The sequence below is a fragment of the Phytophthora infestans genome, genomic scaffold, assembly GCF_000142945.1.
Source record: "Phytophthora infestans T30-4 supercont1.18 genomic scaffold, whole genome shotgun sequence".
NCBI classification, from domain to species: Eukaryota; Oomycota; class Peronosporomycetes; order Peronosporales; family Peronosporaceae; genus Phytophthora; species Phytophthora infestans.
The window spans coordinates 486,829-503,083 of NW_003303741.1; the positions used below are offsets into that span (position 1 = coordinate 486,829).

Genomic DNA, 16,255 nt, shown 5'->3' on the forward strand with positions numbered 1-16,255 from the left:
AGAGCACCTCGCGTACTGGCGACGCCTACTGGGATATGATTCATTTTATCGTACAATCAACGGACCAGCAACTCGAACCGGCCGAAATTGTTTGTGACTTCGAAGCGCCACTCTTGGACGCACTACAAACACAGTTTCCGAACGCAATTGTGTTGGGGTGCTTGTTTCATCTGAAACAAGCGCTCCGACGGGCTATGAAGCACTATGCTATTGTGGAAACCACAGCTCACAGCACGATCAATTAATTTCTCCACGGCAGCAAAAATATCATTGTCACCACCAATAGAAACTGAATCATTCACGTGCACTGGCATTTCGTCGGCCTCCAATTCAATCGGATCGCCGGCCATCTCATTATCTCCGCGACCCGCCAGCTGCTCCAGCTGACGGTCCACGTCGATCCCCAATGCTGTCAAGAGATCGTTGCCGACGATGAGCTCGTCATCATTCACGTCCACCACGAGAACTTCCACGAGATTCATCGGTTCCACCGGTCCCACTGCCGTGTGGATACGTACTCGTATTTTTGTCATCTGCGTTGCTGTCACTTTCTGGTCACCGAAAGTCTGGTTTTGCACCGGAACCTCGGGTTGCTGGACTTGAATATCGGGATCCAACATCCGTAACTTTTCCCAGTGCGAAAGACCAATAACAGTGTAGTCCGAACCACTATCGGGGCGATTTGGCAGCTCAAGTACTCCATTAAGCAATACAGTACGCGCAGCAGTCGGTAGGAGTTCACCAAGTCGCTTGGTCTTTGCCTTCTTGGACTTCCGTCCATTGCGAAAACGTTTGAGCAGCTCAGCTTTCTCCACTTCGGTCGCTACAGGGCACTCCCGTAGCCAGTGCATCTCATCGCACTTAGGACAGGGTCCTGGCGGCGGTCTTGGCTTGTTCAAGAATTTGGACTTCGGGTGTGACCCGGCGATAGTCTTCTGGTCAGCCTTAGCCGCAGTCTGTGTTTGGTCCCTTTTGTTCTTTGACTTAAACGTATGCTTGACCTTGGGCTTCTCTTCGCCACTCCAGGCCTCACGTTTCTGACCCTTGAGACGGATGTGCTGGCGTTCCAGCTCGGTCGCCTGCTCCACGATGAGCCGGAACAACACCTTGGGGTCTTTCTCGGCTTCAGAATGTGTATAGCGGATACACTGCTTTACCTCCGTCTTGAGCATCGGTGGCTTCAACGCTGAGGTCAACATCTTGCACTTCCCACGTTTCCCACTCTCAAAGACGAAGCACTCGCTCAACCCATTGTCGTCGACGATGGTCTTGAAACACTTGAAGTAATCCACGACGCGAGCAGTCACGTCGCTCTCCGCCAGATTCATCTTGAGCTCCTTCTTGAAAAGGCCCTTGATGTCAGGCAGCGCCTTATTCTTCACACTAGCCACGATGTGCTCAATTTCAGCCGTTAGAATTCCTTCTGTCACGTCAACGGCGTCCACGTTCAGCTGGAACTCGCAAAACACCTCGAGGAGGTCGGCATCGAAAGAGTCTCGGATGTGCCCCACCACCGCTTCGTACTCCCCTCCAGTCACTCGACACCGGTTGTGTAGCTTGGTCTCGTAGTCACGGCGCTCCTTCTTCAATTTTACCAGCGCCTCGTGTGAAACTGACTTGATCTTGGGTGGTAAAATCGGAAGGAATACCGGTACTGCACTGGATTGGGGTCTGTCTTCATCAGCTCCTCGCATCATCTTGAAGTGATAAGAGCTGGGTCTTGATAGTTGCACTCGCCGTCAATCAAACGGTAGACGAACAGCGATAAATAGCTTCAATGTCACTGGCGTACGTCGATAGATGGCGCACGGACAGTGAAAATTCTACTAATGAATTCTATGTAGTATAGCCCGGGGATTTTGAAGCAAAACAGGAAACACACGACGATGCGGGGGCCAACCCGCACGGAAGTAGCAGCCAAATGTATTGATGTACTCTGTGTCGTGCAAATTACAAAGTGAACAAGATCATGAGTCTGGTGCTGACCAGCTCGTTCTCATCAATCTGCTGCTAGCCACTCATCTTGAGCGACTAAGCAGCAAGGGAAGTGGACATGAATGCCTTTCATCACAGAAAGGAAACATGCAGTTGGCAATACTAAATGCTAATGCAGTCCACAAGGACACTGGCAGTCCAAGTGAAATTGAAGTCCACAGCTGACCACGCGTCAGACACAACGGAAGACATTCCGTACTCCACCCATTGACTGCAATGTCGGCCACATCCGGGTGAAGTTGCCCCCGCCCGAGTCCAGCTGCAGGTGAAACCAAGGTGAAACCCCAGCACACACTACAAATACCGAACATTTAAATGATCACTTTGTGGAGGCTGGAGTTTTTGCTCACCGTATCATTAGAAATAATCAAAATCAAACTTAAAAATATCCTGAAGAAGGAGGAAAAAGAGCTTTGAAAAGCAATCTGGTTCATAATCGTTTCAAAAACTGCCAATCGGCTTGGCATACAAATCGTCTAATGATGCATTTTTATCTAATGATATATGTAAGAAACTGTATAATGGAACAATCAAACACACGAGGTTTTCTTCTCAAAAAACCTCTGTTAATTCTTTAAAGGACTTGGAGAAGTCATATAAATAGATTATACTAATATGGGCTTAACCTAGCAGTAAATAGAATTGTTAAGTGCTACCAGATACTTGTACCTACACATTTTCAGAATTAGCACTACCAGAGGATTGGGCTGGTAGCGTAAATGTTCAATTCGGGAGAGTGATACAACAAAAAGAAGCTTTAGTCGGCAAAGAAGTCGTGTAAGCGGTAGGAGAGAATCCGTCCTACTACCGTCTTACCCCGCATATAAGGCATATGTGTTCTAAATAAAATACGGGATTCGCTCGACATCTAGCTTAAACCTCAATTTGACCACCTACTTAATTAGAACACATGTGGCTGAAACCTACTTAAAACACAAGGCTGTACCAACCAATGAATATTCTTTGAGAGCTCCCAACCAACCACCCTTTTGAACAAACTTGTCGGTTTGGCTTTAGCTCTCTTATTTTATAATTTACACAGCCATGAGTGCTGAGCGACGTAGCTATAGGTACGTACTGCTGAAAAGGACAACAAGCTGGTGTCCAAATTCTCTTAAACGGTTGAAAATCCTCTGAAAACACTGTGCTTGGTTTGCTCCGGATCATATTTCGCAGTGAAAGTAGGTGGATACATAATATAATACACGTGATTACATGTAATGCATTTGTGCAAACGATTCTTATAAAAAAACAATAGTAGAATTCATAATATTAACAAGCAAAACCTCCGTATACAACGCAGCCACAACAGAAAGAAAAGACCCGCTACCAATCACAACATCATGTGAGCTGCACGCAGGCGGGTTTGAGCCCTACCCGATCGCGTAGGAGGGTCAAGCCTCAACGATCAAGCCAGATTCCAGGACCCACAAACTTGCTTCTTCAAAGTCAAACAATTTGTTCGTTGTACAACACATAGGCTTTCTAAACGAATATAACACACCAGCAGTGTTGTATTCATTTACAGCACATATGCCTTATATGCGGGGTAAGACGGTAGGAGTCCTAAAGTGTCCTATTGTCCTAAAACCTGGGATAAAAAACTAGCAATTCGGCTCATAAACAAACCCATATTTAGGACAACACAATGAGTTTTAGGACGAAACAAGCCAGGGTCCGCGTGTCCTAATAGGACACTCGACAACTGGACACTCAGTCTGTCCTATTAGGACAACACCAAGCCCAACATGCACTGTCCTCAAGCCATATCCTCAACTGGCCTAGCTAGAAACAATAAACATCTTAAAGCCCCTCTCTCCAAGAGCAGCCGATTCTTTGTTGTGCGCGAAAAGCACCTCAACAAAACTTCTCTACTACAAAGTGTGTGACAATATTTTTAAAGTGTTTCAAAGGATGATAGTCATTGAAGGTAATAATAGCCGCTAATAACGGTTGAGCGACTTCAACATGCACATAGCAAACGACGGTTAATAATCAGAACGTGACGACATAGGGGGGGGGCTCAAAAAGCAGCAAAGTACTCGCAAGGGCTACTTGGCTGCAAGTCGATCCGAAGACGAGGTTAGCAAGCGATGGGGGTCTTGGTTAGCGCGGCAGTGTGCTCGGCCTGGTTCGTCGAGCTGTCTGGCGTCGTCGGGGTGTCGACAACAGGTGCGTTTGTGGCAGGCGAGTCCGGGCTGGGAGCCGATGTCGATGGGCAGTTGGACGGCACGTAGACTACCAGGTCGGCCTTCAAGTTGGAACCGACACCGACCGGCAGTTGGCACTCCTCCAGGTTCATGGCCTTCACGTCAGCGAGCAGGGTGTTGCAGGCAGTCGAGGCGCACATCGTGTCAATGGTGGCCTGGTCCGGGATCTCAGTGGTCCGTGCCGCACTGTTGAATGTTCGCGCTCGTGAGCAGAGCGGACAAGACACTGCTTCCGCAGGTGGCAGCAGAGGCCAGATAGGCGAGCGCCCTAGCTGCAGAAGGAGTAGCCGCAATGGTCCATGATGCTTGGCTGCAGTAGTGGAGATTCAGAAATGGTTGGGACAATAAGTAAAGCCAATGTGAGTTTTAAGTAACTCTTACGTAAATTTACGTAGATAGTCCGGAAAAAGTTAATATTTGAGGTTTAGGACAATCTGGAGGACACAAATTATAATATTCTGTAACGAAGGATTAGTCGCTTTTTAGGACACATCTCCAAAATCTCCCTGTAAAATTTAGGACAAATAGGACAGTTTAGGACGTGTCTTAGGACGCATTATCCTACACCGTGTAAGCTCCTCTGATTACCCTGCTCATTCATTTTTCTGAGTAAGACTTACTCGAATCTCTTCACTCTTTATATAGTGTGAGCTCGATCACTTCACAACATCTCGCCATCCAACTCACGTTCGTCCAAGCAGCGAAAGCTGCAGGTATCCAACTATTTGTGCCAACAGAGGTATGGAAATTGAGGGGGGGGCGGGGATTTTCTTGTCACCATGCTAACTACCCCCGTTTATGTCTTACAGTTTGGATTTCGTGAAGCGGACGGAACCAACACCGTACAAGAAGGAGGTTCGCGATCTTCTGAAGAAACATGAACTGCCTTTTACCTCTTCCACAGTGGTCTGTGGTCTGAGTACTTGCCGTTGTGAGTCTACCTTTGCAACAGTGAGTGGGTGTCTTCGCCAAATAACAGGCTGTTCATGTTTACTCGTAGCTTCCTGGGGTACAATTTCGACGAAGGCTTCATCAGCGTTGTGGGTGAGGGTGACGCCAAGCTGAGTATCGTAACGCGCGCGGGTTGCAGCCGCTTCGTCGCGCACGTGTTGGTCACTGCGACGAAGAGTTCCCTCGAGGGAGCTCAGCTGTCGTTCGAGTCTGCCAGAGTATCGCCAAAGGAGATCACTGCCCAACTAGAGAAGAAGTTGGGGAAGAAGCTTCAGATCAAGCTGGTGGATTACGAGGAGACGAAGAAAGGCTACGACACCAACCCCGTGGCGTACATTCAAACGCGCATATTAATAGCGGATGGACGTGGCATCTCGGGGACGGAGGACGAGGTGAAGGCCACGATTGCCAAGTTCTTCCCTGACTGGAACCCGTCACCTTGGCAGGAGATCATCGCGTAAGGTGATGGATACGTAAGTGTACGGCTATCCATTTTTTAGTATCTAGCTTATAGTACTAAGTGAACAGCTCGCCTGCAAAATTAAAATCAATGGTATCGATATTTTTACACCAGTACAGTTCAAATACCAGTAGATCAATCTCTATTTGAGTAGTTATATATTTCTTTGCACAACCTGGAGACTTTTGAAGATCAGAGTTACGACGGTAAGCGATTTCGAACCACTCACCGCCGTTGATTCCTGAGCGTGTGGCACTGAAATGTGTTAGTGGTCGAGAAACCTTGTCCTTAAGAGCTAGTATTTTCCATGGTGAGGTACAAGCTGCACCGTACAACATGCGAACAATATTGTCCTTCTCTCGCTCGATCCGTACGATACCCGAATCAGAAGACTGCTGGTGAGAACAGGGCCCCTTCTAGCAATACATGTACAGACCTCATAATGTTGGACCCGCAATCAATTTGTGAGTGTGTGTCAGGCAACGAGTGGATCAGCTTAGGCAAATTTAACAAGGATCCCGAGTGTAATCATTTCTATCTTTGCGAACTTAGCAAGGTTAACTACTTCAAAAACAAGAAGTACAGAACCCAATGAGCGAACCGACTTTGTTGTCCGTACTTCGCCAGGGTAAGAGGTATAATTAAGCTGCCTGCTCACCGAGCAGTGCTTAGTGAGTTAGTGGAGTTCATTTTCGAATTGAGCAGAGCCGACTCATATCATTTCTCAATTCGCGCCAAGAAGCACCTTTGTGTCGCTGCTATCGCCTCGATCAGTGCTGTCAGCGCTTTTGACATTATCGATCAAGTTGAACCGCTCATGCAACCCGGTGCTACCACTATCGAGGAAAAGACAGCTGTCAAGTACAAGCCGCAGCTCCGCATCGAGGATGGATGCCACTCATATCCTGCCGTTGAGGATGATGGGACAGTCAGTGCAGGACTGAAATGGTCTGGCTACCACGATGGAGGCTGCAAGGGATCTTCGTAAGGGTCGCAAGTGTACTCGCGCAGTGGCTCCTACAAGGACACGAACGCCATCATGTACGCATGGTACTTTCCCAAAGGAAAGGACCGTTCGCACAAGCACCATGATGGTCACCGCCATGACTGGGAGTTTGCTGTCATTTGGCTGGACGGTTCTTCAGCGAACGAGTCTGTGATTGTCGGTGTCTCGACGACTATCGGTGGCAAATTTCGCCACGAGGTTCCGCTACAGCCAACGCACGTGGTTGGTTCAAGCGTCAAGCTCGAATCCTATTCGACTTGCTGGGGCGCTAAGCAGGGGCTCCGCCTCACCAAGAAGAGGGGGAGATTTTCAAGATCTTATCCAGTGGAAGCAGCTCACTAAAGCAGCTCGGGAGGCATTAAACAAAGCCAGTTTTGACACTGGTGAAGTCAAGACGCCGGTTGTAGTTCCATTTAACGACAACTACTTCCAAGCAAGGCTTGCAGCAAGTTACCCGTTCGGAAGAGAAGTCTAGATAAGCCAGGGTAGCTGTGGGGCACGATTAAGTCGGTTGTCGAGCATGAATTCGGTTGGTACTTTATAATAACTTGGGTACCACCTCCATGCTGAACTAACAGTAAAATATATTAATAAACTCTTTCACTTAAAAGAGAAAATTTCTTTTAGTCATGTGAACCTACTCATGATCATTTACAATTGTTAGTACTATCGGAAAATACGAGAATCTATCATAAAATATCATAGAATGAAACCTTGTAACTATTATTAAAAAAATATCCTAACATTAGATCGAGCCTGTCCACGCTGTTAATACTGAGAATTTGAATTTCAAACTCTCAGTATTAACAGATCCGCTTCGATACGCATTCGATGCGTTATTCTGTGACGAACTACAGAGCGCTGAACCAAAGAACCACGTGTAAACTCTGTAAAACGCGGGTGCAAAGTGAATATATTCGATTGGCCAAAACATGCCGATAAAACGGGTCAAGTGCAATGACAGCTACTTTGCCGTATCTGGTCGCCTTACTCAAACGGATAACTAGCCGCGACTTTCTCTTGAAAATAGTTGTCGTTGAATGGCACTACGACGGGGGTCTTAGCTTTGTCGGTGTCAAAGTCGGCATCATTAAGTGCTGTTTGAGCTGCTTTAGGGAGCTGCTCCCACTGAATGAGATCTTGGATATCGCCCTTTTTCTTGGTGAGGCGGAGGCCCTGCTTGGCGCTCCAGAAGGTCGAATAGGATTCCAGCTTGATGTGTGAGCCGACTACATGCACCGGTTGAAGCGGAACTTCGTCGTGCAAGTCTCTACCGATGTTCGTCGTGACACCGGCAATTGATGAGTCGGTATCCGAATCACGGTCAAACCAGATGATGCCGAACTCCCAGTCGTGGCGGTGTTCATCATGGTGTTTGCGGGAGTGACCTTTCCCTTTAGGGAAGTACCATGCGTACATGATGGCGTATTTGTCCTTGTAGGAACCACCGCGCGAGTAAACTTGCGATCCCCTAGGCGATTTCTTGCAGTGTCCGTTGTGATCGCCAGACCATTCCAGTCCTGCGCTGATTGTCCCATCCTCCTCAACAGCGGGGTACGGGTGGCATCCGTCCTCGATGTAAAGCTGAGGCTTGTATTTGACAGCAGCCTTTTCCTTGGTGGTAGCAGCATTGGGCTGTGCGAAAGGGCGAACTTGGTCATGATCAATTGTTTCAAAGGCATGGACGGCACTGAGCGAGGCGATAATGGAGGTAAAGACGGGAAAGAATCTCATCTTAGCTCAACTAGGAGTAATTCGAAAGTGAACTGCACTAACTAGCTCGAGAATGAATCGAACAGCAATTTCTATTTGTTGCTAGAAAGGATTGAAATGATTCGCGCTCCGAATTATCTACTGGATTTGCTTTATCGGAAGCTGGTCCGATCCAGAGCTCGCCCCGAGATCGGTTTTTTCTTGTAAATTTATTAAAAAAGTAAGATGTTACATGTACGATACACTTTCACCAGATACAAGCCTTGAAGACAACAAAGAAGACAACGCTATGCCATATGTATTGGAGTAAGCCATCAGTAGCAGTAAGAGCTGCAATGCTGACCGAGGGCGCAATTTTGATTGCAGTATATCAGCATGTCTTGCATGCTTCAAACCCAACAGCTTCTTAAAATTAACGGGGGATAAGTGCTTTCGAATCGGGTTGAGCAGGTAGCCGGTTTGGTGTGAGGGCTGCAGTATGTATTGCCATATTGTAACTGCTGGCTTTGCAAGTTGTATTGATCAATGCCAATATTTGTAATACGTTTTTACTCGTCACTGGCCGCGACAAATCAAAGCAAGCAGTGGTAAAGGTTTAGTTGCTTGTACGCTCTTTGTTGAAACCGTGCTGAAGTTCTCCATGGAGCAAAAGCGTAATTGTCTCTCACTATGCAAGTGCGAGGTGACACTGGGGCTGGGCCGCTGGTTCTCATCAGGGATTACACTACCGATTTATTTTAAAGCATACTCACGTACCGGTAGCATATTTTCCAGTTTTTTACTGAAAGCCTGTACAATCCGATATATTTTTCACTTTCGTTCTTATGTGTCCCACGCAATTCTAACAGCTCAACGGAACCTCTTCCTTTGGTCACAGTCATGTCGGTGCAAGGTCGTCGAGGCAACGTACGTGCTGTCAGTCTGCGCCACTTGTTCGGCATCTCCTCTCTAACCTCAGTGACATTCCACAGGCTCGTCTTCCGCCGGAAGTGAACCGCGTGTTGTACGTGCGTAATTTGCCATTCAAAATCTCCTCCGAAGAGTTATACGACATTTTCGGCAAGTACGGAGCCATCCGGCAGATCCGTTTGGGCGTCAACAACGACACTCGAGGCACAGCCTTCGTCGTCTACGAGGATATTTACGATGCCAAGAACGCGGTGGACCATTTGTCGGGCTTCAACGTCTGTGGTCGCTACCTCATCGTGCTGTACTACCAGGCCAACAAGATGCAACAGCGTAAGGGCGCAGTCGACATTAACAAGCAGAAAAAGGAGCTACAGGATCTGAAGGACAAGTATGGTGTCGAGTGAAGAGGCTTACGCAAAGAAACAGATAGCAGCTAATTCTTACTAGTTTCTTTCATCGCCTTTGGTAACTCAATTTTTTTTCGTTTGTTTTCCTTAAAAAAGGGTGGTGCTAATAACTCTGGTACAATTAAAACAAAGTCGAGGCTTACCTGAAGCTGATGTCGATGGAGGTGTCTAATTAAAGGAATGAGCGCAAAAGAGGTCTTTCATGGCGAATTTCACCTACAATTTGTAAGATATCTCTTTGTTTTTATCAAAATGAGAAGGCATTCTTTCACATTGCTCTGAAAATAAATTTTAGAGAATATCTCTTTCGCTAGACGCAGATGCGTATCAGCTCTTTTCTATTTCATCGGATCGAGGAGATGCGAGGTGCGTGGACATGGCTTGTGTATGTAGCAAAGCGGGGCAGAATCGAACAGTGTCTGCAGGCCACAAACTCGAGTTGTCGTTGTCGACCACCGCCACATTTTGACCACTAAACTCAAGGCGATTGACGCAGGGTTCCAGTGATGCAAGAATCTCTCGAACGTGTTTGTCGAATACTCGTCGGATCGCAGCAGTAGGCAAGGTACGCTTTCCAGAATCGAAGCGGTCTACACTGTCTCGAGAAGCGAAGTGTGGTTTACATAAACGGAAGAGCTCTTCACGCATCGTCGATTGACGCACTGGAGGCAAGAACACATCTCCTCCGCCTGTAAGTGAGTCACGGTCCAAGTTGACTACAACCAGATCGTTTGAAGGTCTTGGCATGTCGCTACGACGCACATAAGACTCGTGGAGTCCAAAGATGAACGGTGTGGGGCAATGCAGACAGTCTTTGAGCGGTAATGGCAACACGGGGACATACACGTGACTCCACACGAGCGGATGGAGCAGCGCTCTTAACGCTTCACTTGCACAGAATAATACCGTGTAGCTCGATGCCACCAGGATGATCTTTTTCTCCAATAGAACGAAAGCAAAGAGTCGAAGTACATTCGTCAATGATAAACTATCGAAGAGATCGTCAAGTTTAAAATCAAGACTCGGAAGCTCATCGATAGATTGAGAGGGAAAATGATTTCCCATAGCAATTGCAGCCTTCATCACTTGATCACAATGATCCGTAACTTCAGTGTTGCTGCGTATGTCTCTCCACAATGCACTTAGGAAATGGCGCATGGAATCTACGAGTGGGAACTTGGAGATGACGCAAAGGCCACTTGGTAAGTCTTGAGTGCCCAGCGCACTGCTTTGCTCTGCTGGCAGCCACATGACTGCACCGTGGACAGCACTAGAGCCACTTCCAGCGATGAAGTTGAATGCCAATGACCTTGAAGCTTCAGGGTGGGCGTTCGATGGATTCAAGAATGGCTGGATCGTTTGAAAAGAAACTTGCTGTGCCGTTGCGTTACTTGTATGAGGTGAGATATCTGTGAGCTTGATGGAGTTGTCGGGTAGAGCCGTGATAACGAATACTTGACACTCAGCTCGAGCGAACAAAGTGACGGGATCTTCATCGTGCTGTGCTCTCAGCAGCTCTAAACTATGAGGATTCGCTGCTTTAGGCTGCTGATAGAATGGGATTCGAGCAGCACGAAGCAAAGTCTCTATGTTCCCGGGGCCAGATCTGTTAGCAAAAAAGTTGCGATAGACGACACTGTCCGCAAAATTGACGTAACTTTTGGTACCAAGCACACGGAACTCTCGCTCAACTTCTCGAGCCAACTGGAGAAGTGCTGAGATTGCCTTCTCGACATGAGTACCAGCTGTCATCTCGCTGTTTAATACTTTTTGGTCGAGTAGAGTTTGTATCGCAATGGAGAGTTGAGCCTTGGCGCGACTTGCAGCAGGTGACGCCACAGGAACGCCATTATTTACTCCATTCAGGGAGACGAAGCGGGGGTGCAGTCGTTTTAGACGAGCCACTAGTTTCTTGAAATCCATCTCTTTATCTGTAGATTCGTTGGCTACTACATGTAGGTTTTGGTAGAGTGGCGTTATTCGAAAGGTAGTCTCAATCAAAAAGCTCAGGCGTTGATGATGCTGCTGGTGCCGACCAACAGACGAGCTGTACAGATGAGTCCACAACACCAAGCAGCTCCATTCATCTGACAACACCTCGTCCAATGAAAAGCGTGTTTCTGGTAGAGGTACCTGGCTTAGTGACGCAGCAGAATGGGCTTTCGAGATTGACCCATTCGACGCTACGATGGCATTTGTCCTGGGTGGTAGGTCGGTCGTAGCAGCTCGCTGACGACCGCTTTCTGGCGAGGTGAAGGCTTCAAAGTTGCCTTTTGAATCGTTGGTAATTGCAGCTGCGCGTAGCTGGTTTACTGTGGCGTGAGGGGAAGATGGGGTAGATGTGGTGGCTGCGGCTACTTTCTCGAAAAAGTTATCGAACAGGGAATTGGATTCAATATTTGGTACAGATCGTCGTCGGCCGACAGCAACATGTGTCTTTGTTGCATCGATCGGTGAACGAGGACTCGGTGGAGTGCACAATTCACTGTCGACAACAAAGTGGGATTCATCGGAAGTAGTAAGGTGTTTCTGGTCACTTGTCGCGCTGGGCTCCCCCATTTCGCCATGAAGCCAGCTGACGAGTCCTCCTTTCTGTTGAAAGGCGGAGAGAGCACGTTTATGCTGTCGAGCCACCTGATGCGTCTTGCCTTTCAGTGAGGCAGCCGCAGCACTTAGAGCGGACAATGTACTGTTTGAGTTCCTCGTTGGAATTGTGTTTCGAGGCGAGCTAGAATGCCAACTCCCACTTCGCGTAGGTGGCCCAATTGTTACCGACGTAGAAGATTGGTGCGGGGTGATAGTCGCGGCGTCATTTCCGTGCCTTGGCACTTCATTCCGCTGTTGCAGTTCGAGCTCAAGCTTCGATGAAGATATCGTCACTGACCGGAAGTCATCGGTGACGCTTCCCAAATTTTGCAGCGGTTGAACTGAAGCTTCCGAGAAGGATTGCAGGGTGGATGCGCTCCATGTTTTTTCCACAGAGGGCACGTCAGCACACGTTGCGTCTGCCATTGAGCCTTGTTTCGTGAGTGCAGTGCGCTAAACCGTTCAAAAGCCGCGACCGTTATGCACATGTTTCTATTCCAAACAACCCTACTGTCGCCCTAAAAATAACTGGCAGATCGCTTTCCATAACTTTGCGGAGTTTAGGATACTTGCACAACATTTTTCTGTTGAAGTGACCACCAACAGATGCACATTTGAAAAAAAAACTTCTATTAAGATTACCGGTACAAGCTTTCATGAATGCAGTATATTTTTTTTCATGAAACAATTTATACCCACAACACCGGATTCAAGCACGTAGCATCCGTCACACTGTCTACATTTCTGTAGCAAGTCGCATTTGCATTGAACCCACCAGCCTCACGTCCGTTGCATACATGAACCTGTTCGTGGCCACCAAGCGCTCATTTCTCGATTTTCCTCTTCGAGCACAAATCCAAGTGAAGGACCTGCATTCAAGACCATGCAAGTCACGACCGTGCTCTCACTATTGGCGGCGTGGACGACCATTTCGTCGGCACAGTCTCACATCCGTTGCCAGAACACTATTGGTGGCCCTTGCGGTGACAGTTCTCGCCCTCGCGAGATGAACTGCTGCGACTATGGCTATTGCCAGCCGTGGAACTCAGGCTACTACCAATGCATCGACAAGCCCGAGCTCTGTCCGAACCAAGAGACTGACATTGATTACAACGGGAGCGATCTGCAGACCATCTACGGAATCCAGCCGGACGCTTGCTGTGCCAAATGCGCTGATACCAGCGGCTGTGCCGCGTATACTTTCGTGAACCAAAATTCCGACGGCAGGACGGCGTGTTACCTCAAGACGTCGACATCCGGTCGTGTCGAAAAGAAGGGAGCGGTGTCTGCCGCTTACAAGGATTTCAACGCGAGTTGCCAAGCGAAACTCTGGCATAGTTGTGGCAACTCGAATGGAGTCACTTGCTGTCCGGACAATGCGTACTGCCAGCCGTGGGACTCTAAATACTACCAATGTATCGGTCGTCCGGACAAATGCCCTGATCAAGAGGTTGACGTCGACTTCTACGGCAACGATCTCCAGACTATCTACGGGTTATACCCGACTGATTGCTGTGAGAGATGTACCAAAACTAGTGGCTGCGCTGCCTACACCTTCATCAATGAGAACGCTGATGGTAGGACGGCGTGTTACCTCAAGTCATCGACGGCTGGACGTAGAGCGAAGAAGGGAGCTGTCTCCGCTGCGTACAAGGACTTCACGGAGCCTACGTGTCCTGCGAAGATCGGAGACTCGTGTGGCAACTCCAATAGTGGCCCTACCTGCTGCCCGAGCGGATCCTTCTGTCAGCCGTGGAACGCAGGCTACTACCAGTGTGTTGCAGCGCCGGAATGGTGCCCAGACGTCCAGGTGGGAGTGGATTACTACGGTGACGACCTGAGCATGAAGAAAGGTTTGCAGCCTGATTTGTGCTGTCAGGCGTGTCTGGACGACGCGAAGTGCAAGGCCCTCACTTTTGTGAGCAAGAACGACGATGGTCAGAGCGCGTGCTACCTCAAAACTGGCTTTGGCACCCGTAAGAGCCACCCAGGAGCGATATCTGCTTACAAAATCGAAGCGGTTGAGTAACCAAGGGGCTAACACTCGAGAAACTTGATAGGCAGCTTTCAAGTAGCTTCCAGTACAGAACAACCATGAGTTTTCAGTAAACAGAAATTTACATGCTGGTCACACTCTGTTCTTTTGGGACTTAAAGATTTATAAGATGTTTTTTTTTTCATTTCGGACGGGATGAAAAAATCTTTTCCCGGCAGTTGGTACTTCGAAGTAACTTTTTTTTCGGTAAAACTTCAAATCTGATAAGGAAAAACAAAAAGGCAGAATGTAAAATTCCCGAGACCAGGTTTGATTCTAGCATTATCAAAATAACTAGGGCTCAGATAGTTATGCCGAACTACTGTAGATCTCCCAGAGAAACTGAGATTGAGCGACTTCAGCAATGGTCCGCGTGAGCAAGGAGGTAATACTACAGTTTCTAGCAGCATTGTAGCAGTGCTTGCTGACCCCTGACCTGGCCTGACCCGTATCCGACCCAAAATTATCTAGATTAGCTTAAATCAAATAGGACTTTGTTTTGACAAAAACAATATTAAAAAAAAGAAAAAATACTCGAATATTAAACTTTAATTATTGCAAGCACCTTCCTTACAGTTTTTTGCAATCCAGTCAAACCTAAAAGACAAGTCCGCGCCTACATTTTGTAGCCCCCGCTAAGACACAGTTATTGAGGGGGGGGGGGAATCGTTAACGAAACGTACCAAAATGCGTAACTCGAAAAGTAAGCGTGAACATCATCCATAGGATCAGTTTCGACAACACGAATGGCATTTGGGTTCGCAATACAAAAGCCAGCTGATAATACGCGTCGATGCCACAATTACGCTTCATGACGAACGCCAGAGCGATAAAGGAGAGAAGCTCAAGTGCTGCGTAGATGAGCACACTTGACACCGTGTTCGCGACATTTTCACGAGTCACGCTAGCCATTTCTGTGTGGTATTGTGCACCAGGCAAGTGTGTCATGGCAAACAAAAATGTGCCATAAAGTACAGGAACAACGATTTCCAGATACTCGGTTAGAATGAGACATTCAGCTGTAAAAAGAACTTCGAGAGCCTCCTGGAGAGCATCAGAGCCGTCGACGATCCATGAGTTTAGCTCACTTGATTCCTTATCTCCGTTAACAAGATCATCTCCTTGTGTCTTCTTTGGGGCGACTGATACTGTAGGATGAGGATGAACAGCAACAGCACTTCGACCGTGATCAGGGATCGCGACCAATCGCTGAGGTGACGTAGAGATTCTATTCAGCGAATGATGAACAAGATTTGTAGGCGGACAGGCAGCCGAACACCTCTCCAGTTGCGCCAATACAGTCCTTTCCTGGTGTGATAGTTGATGGGGAATACACGATCGCACTTGAATTTCTTGGTTTTGAAGTATCTTCGAGTTGAAACAAATCAATCGAGCAAAAGCTAGTAGACTGAAGCTATCAACATTATCGCGAATACGAGCAGCCCTGTGAAGACGCGCTGGAATGTGTTGTGTGCGGTGAAAGAGCTCGAATAGATCGATCGCTGTCTGAGCGATATCGACAGCCAATATGATCCCAAATGACACAGCAGACAGACTCGGCATGCATGTAACTAAGTACAACGCATCGAAAAAATCGACCGTAAATATTACTTGTTCAGGAACCATATCCCATTTTTTTAAAGCTGCAAGCGCAAACAACCGCTTCGTGATGATCTTGAAAATTGGGAGTAGCAAAAGCACTGGAACTTCGTAGACAGTATGGTTTACTTTGTTGAAGAGAATCTGAAAAGCTGGGTACCCAAGGATCATAATTCCCAGCAGGTTCGACACATAATACAATTGACGCAGTTCGTCACGCTTTGAAAGTATTCGCCGAAATGCGCGAGTGCCCACCACAGCACAAAGAAGCAGCAGGAACAGCCAGGACATTGAAATTAACAGAGAAAGAAGAAAGAAAGGCACAGGGAAAACCCACAGCTCTGAAGTTGCCATGCCCACTACGAGTAACGCGGTTGACACACA

General features: G+C 47.7%; 4 protein-coding genes and 3 pseudogenes across 4 annotated transcripts; 4 read left to right on the top strand and 3 right to left on the bottom strand.

The window, feature by feature from the left end:
* Positions 1-4,084: 4,084 nt before the first annotated feature.
* On the bottom strand, positions 4,085-4,442 carry PITG_22913 (annotated as a pseudogene; the record flags this gene model as incomplete).
* Positions 4,443-4,851: 409 nt separating this feature from the next.
* Positions 4,852-5,614, top strand: PITG_22914 (annotated as a pseudogene; the record flags this gene model as incomplete).
* Positions 5,615-6,415: 801 nt separating this feature from the next.
* On the top strand, positions 6,416-7,076 carry PITG_22915 (annotated as a pseudogene; the record flags this gene model as incomplete).
* Positions 7,077-7,609: 533 nt separating this feature from the next.
* Positions 7,610-8,356, bottom strand: PITG_22916 (NPP1-like protein; the record flags this gene model as incomplete). Its single annotated transcript, XM_002902057.1, has 1 exon — positions 7,610-8,356. The coding sequence occupies one exon, from the start codon at positions 8,354-8,356 to the stop codon at positions 7,610-7,612; it is 747 nt and encodes a 248-aa protein (XP_002902103.1).
* A 619-nt stretch (positions 8,357-8,975) lies between these two features.
* On the top strand, positions 8,976-9,648 carry PITG_10282 (pre-mRNA branch site protein p14, putative; the record flags this gene model as incomplete). Its single annotated transcript, XM_002902058.1, has 3 exons — positions 8,976-9,093; positions 9,213-9,241; positions 9,307-9,648. 3 exons carry the CDS (start codon positions 8,976-8,978, stop codon positions 9,646-9,648), a joined length of 489 nt encoding a protein of 162 aa, XP_002902104.1.
* Positions 9,649-9,978: 330 nt separating this feature from the next.
* On the bottom strand, positions 9,979-11,734 carry PITG_10283 (uncharacterized protein; the record flags this gene model as incomplete). Its single annotated transcript, XM_002902059.1, has 4 exons — positions 9,979-10,680; positions 10,759-11,562; positions 11,605-11,676; positions 11,720-11,734. The coding sequence occupies 4 exons, from the start codon at positions 11,732-11,734 to the stop codon at positions 9,979-9,981; spliced, it is 1,593 nt and encodes a 530-aa protein (XP_002902105.1).
* Positions 11,735-13,109: 1,375 nt separating this feature from the next.
* Positions 13,110-14,748, top strand: PITG_10284 (cellulose binding elicitor lectin (CBEL), putative; the record flags this gene model as incomplete). Its single annotated transcript, XM_002902060.1, has 3 exons — positions 13,110-14,213; positions 14,601-14,657; positions 14,744-14,748. The coding sequence occupies 3 exons, from the start codon at positions 13,121-13,123 to the stop codon at positions 14,746-14,748; spliced, it is 1,155 nt and encodes a 384-aa protein (XP_002902106.1).
* Between the last annotated feature and the right edge of the window lie 1,507 nt (positions 14,749-16,255).